The sequence below is a fragment of the Anneissia japonica genome, unplaced genomic scaffold (assembly GCF_011630105.1).
Source record: "Anneissia japonica isolate Jap-2015-1 unplaced genomic scaffold, ASM1163010v1 scaffold2392_len1475705_cov187, whole genome shotgun sequence".
Lineage (NCBI taxonomy): Eukaryota > Metazoa > Echinodermata > Crinoidea > Comatulida > Comatulidae > Anneissia > Anneissia japonica.
Genome location: NW_022751777.1, coordinates 481,825 through 484,273, shown reverse-complemented (window position 1 = coordinate 484,273; position 2,449 = coordinate 481,825). Strand labels below are relative to the sequence as shown.

The 2,449-nt window shown below is 29.2% G+C and overlaps 1 protein-coding gene across 1 annotated transcript in view; it reads right to left on the bottom strand.

The window, feature by feature from the left end:
• Positions 1–2,449, bottom strand: part of LOC117121863 (receptor-type tyrosine-protein phosphatase epsilon-like) — a 36,737-nt gene that overhangs the window by 21,678 nt on the left and 12,610 nt on the right. The window contains exon 3 of the mRNA XM_033267251.1: positions 92–226. Coding sequence (XP_033123142.1) covers positions 92–226 — 135 coding nt within the window. The remainder of the gene's footprint in view (positions 1–91; positions 227–2,449) is intronic.

The following is a 2,449-nucleotide window of genomic DNA, read 5'->3' as shown; positions in this document are numbered from 1 at the left end:
ATAAGAGACAGATATATATATATATATAAAATTTATATGTATTTGACTTGCATTAAGTGTATCATTTACTATGTGGGAAAAACAGACCTACCAGTTTCACAGGCGGATCCCTCAAATCCAGGTGCACAAATGCAACGTCCTGTTTTGTCATCACATACGCCACCATTATAGCAGTACTCGCACTGACCTGTGCAATCAGGAGGGCCCCATTTGTGACGTGGACACGCTTAAGGAAACAGAAAATAAAGATGCTCAGAGTTACACCCTAAAGAGTAATGCTTCAAATATAGGCTGAAATACGCCTTAAATTATCTTAGTTTATTTATTGCTGCTTCTGTCTCCTTTTTAAAATTGAAAACGCAAGATGGAATGAAGTTAGCATGAAATATATGTAATATATATAGATGACTTATATTTCGTTTTAGTTGGTGCATGATGAATTGAAAATACATAATTTATTGCCTAGGAAAGAATAATATAATTGTGTTTTTTGTAGAGATTTAGCACTGGATTATCATTAAAAGGAGATAAACTGTAAACCGTCATTTGTGAATGGTGCATTCTACTTACACATTGGTCTTTCGCCAGACGGAATATGAGATGTGTTTAGTATTTGGACATCATGATACCAAATACCACATTTAGTGCTAAACCCGTCAAGATTCTTTAGGAATACTAGAAAGTTCCTAACCAAGTTTAGCTTTTAAACATATCACCAAAAACGGGAGAAATAGGTAAATGTAGGAAAAATGGCCCAGATAAAATTTGGTTTTTGGTAAAAATTTTGTTTTTTAAAAGAATCTAACATCAAATAAGTTGCCATTTATATTTTACTTTTTACAGGAATTACATATCCATAGATTAATAAATAAGTCATGAATAACATTATATTTTCCACTTAAATGTTGAAAAATAGCAACAATTTAATCAAGAAATCAACATAAATCAAGCATTTGTTAATATATAATTTAGTTGTGGCCAATTTCACGGAAGGGGAATCACAGTTTCCAGAAATGTTTAACTTCAACCTGGGTATTGCTAAACCCCGCAAAAATAAGTTGCTATGAACATCATTTTTTATGAGATACTAAAGGGTACATTGATACAATCATAACTAAAGGCTTTGGATGGGGTTCACGGTGTGTTTTTGGAGGTTTGCGGTGTATGTTCAGGTATTTTGCACACAAAAAAATCAACATTTTAACAAAAAAAATAGGTTCTTATGAATTTATTTAATTTTCTTACTGATAGACCAAGTGAGTCAATCACAATTACATGGCTTGGTTTTCTACAGTGTGTTTTTAGGAGGTTTGTGGGGTTTAGCAATACCATTTAACCCTACCATAATACCTTACCCTCATAATTATTTACATGCCATTTTAATTCTTAGAATAATTCATGCCATATTTACATAACTAAAGAAAATTTGAGTATATCTCAGTTTTCATTATTTAGTATAGTTCTGAAAAAAATTAATTGATTTTTTGTTTTAGTGACAGTTTACGAGTATGTATGATTATGATGAATTTAAAAAAAAAAAAGATTCAGAAGAAAATAAACATAAAGCAACTTTGACATAATTAAGACCTGACATTTTAAAATGAGTTACTGTATTTATCATAGGCATGTGGCGCAAATAATACATTATAATAAATAAACTATGATACAAATAGTTAACAGAATACAATGACAACTAGCACTTTACAGTATAATTGTGATGACAGTTTATTTATTACATATTTTTTAAATCTCTGGACTTTTCAATTCATCTATTTTTAATTCTTCCAGCAAAAAGTATTATAAATGGCAACTTATTTGACATTACCGATAGATACTTTAAAAAACGTTATTTTACTTTTCAAATATGCATATGGTTTATTTTGATTTATTAATTCAATTTCTGCTATTTTATTATTAATATACTTTGGAGAATTTAAAAATATAATTACTGAATTTTATCATAATGGTTTATTAAATAAATTTTTACTATTTTAAAGCATTTAAATATTTTTTGATTTATTACAAAAATCAATTGTTTAAAATGAATTTTAAAATGGGGAGGTGACATTATTTTATTTATTGATTTAATGCTTGCTATTTTAAAGTATTTAAATATTTGAAGATTTAAAAAAAATCTACTGAATTTTATCATTGGGGCCATTTTTACCTACTTGTCATTTGAGGTCATTTTTACGGGGGACATTTTACCGGGGCCATTCTAACCGGGGCCAATTTTACCTGGGCCATTTTCACCGGGGGAATTTTTACCGCACATCGTGTAAGTATATAGGCCTATGCAAAAATTCACAATATAATAGAAATATACTGCTATAATAGTTATATATACATTTTGAACGTTGAAGTTAGATCTTCGATTATATCCAATAGATCTCTGTAATCTAATGGGTATAATACTCGACTTGACAGCGAGAGGTTGCAGGTTATATAT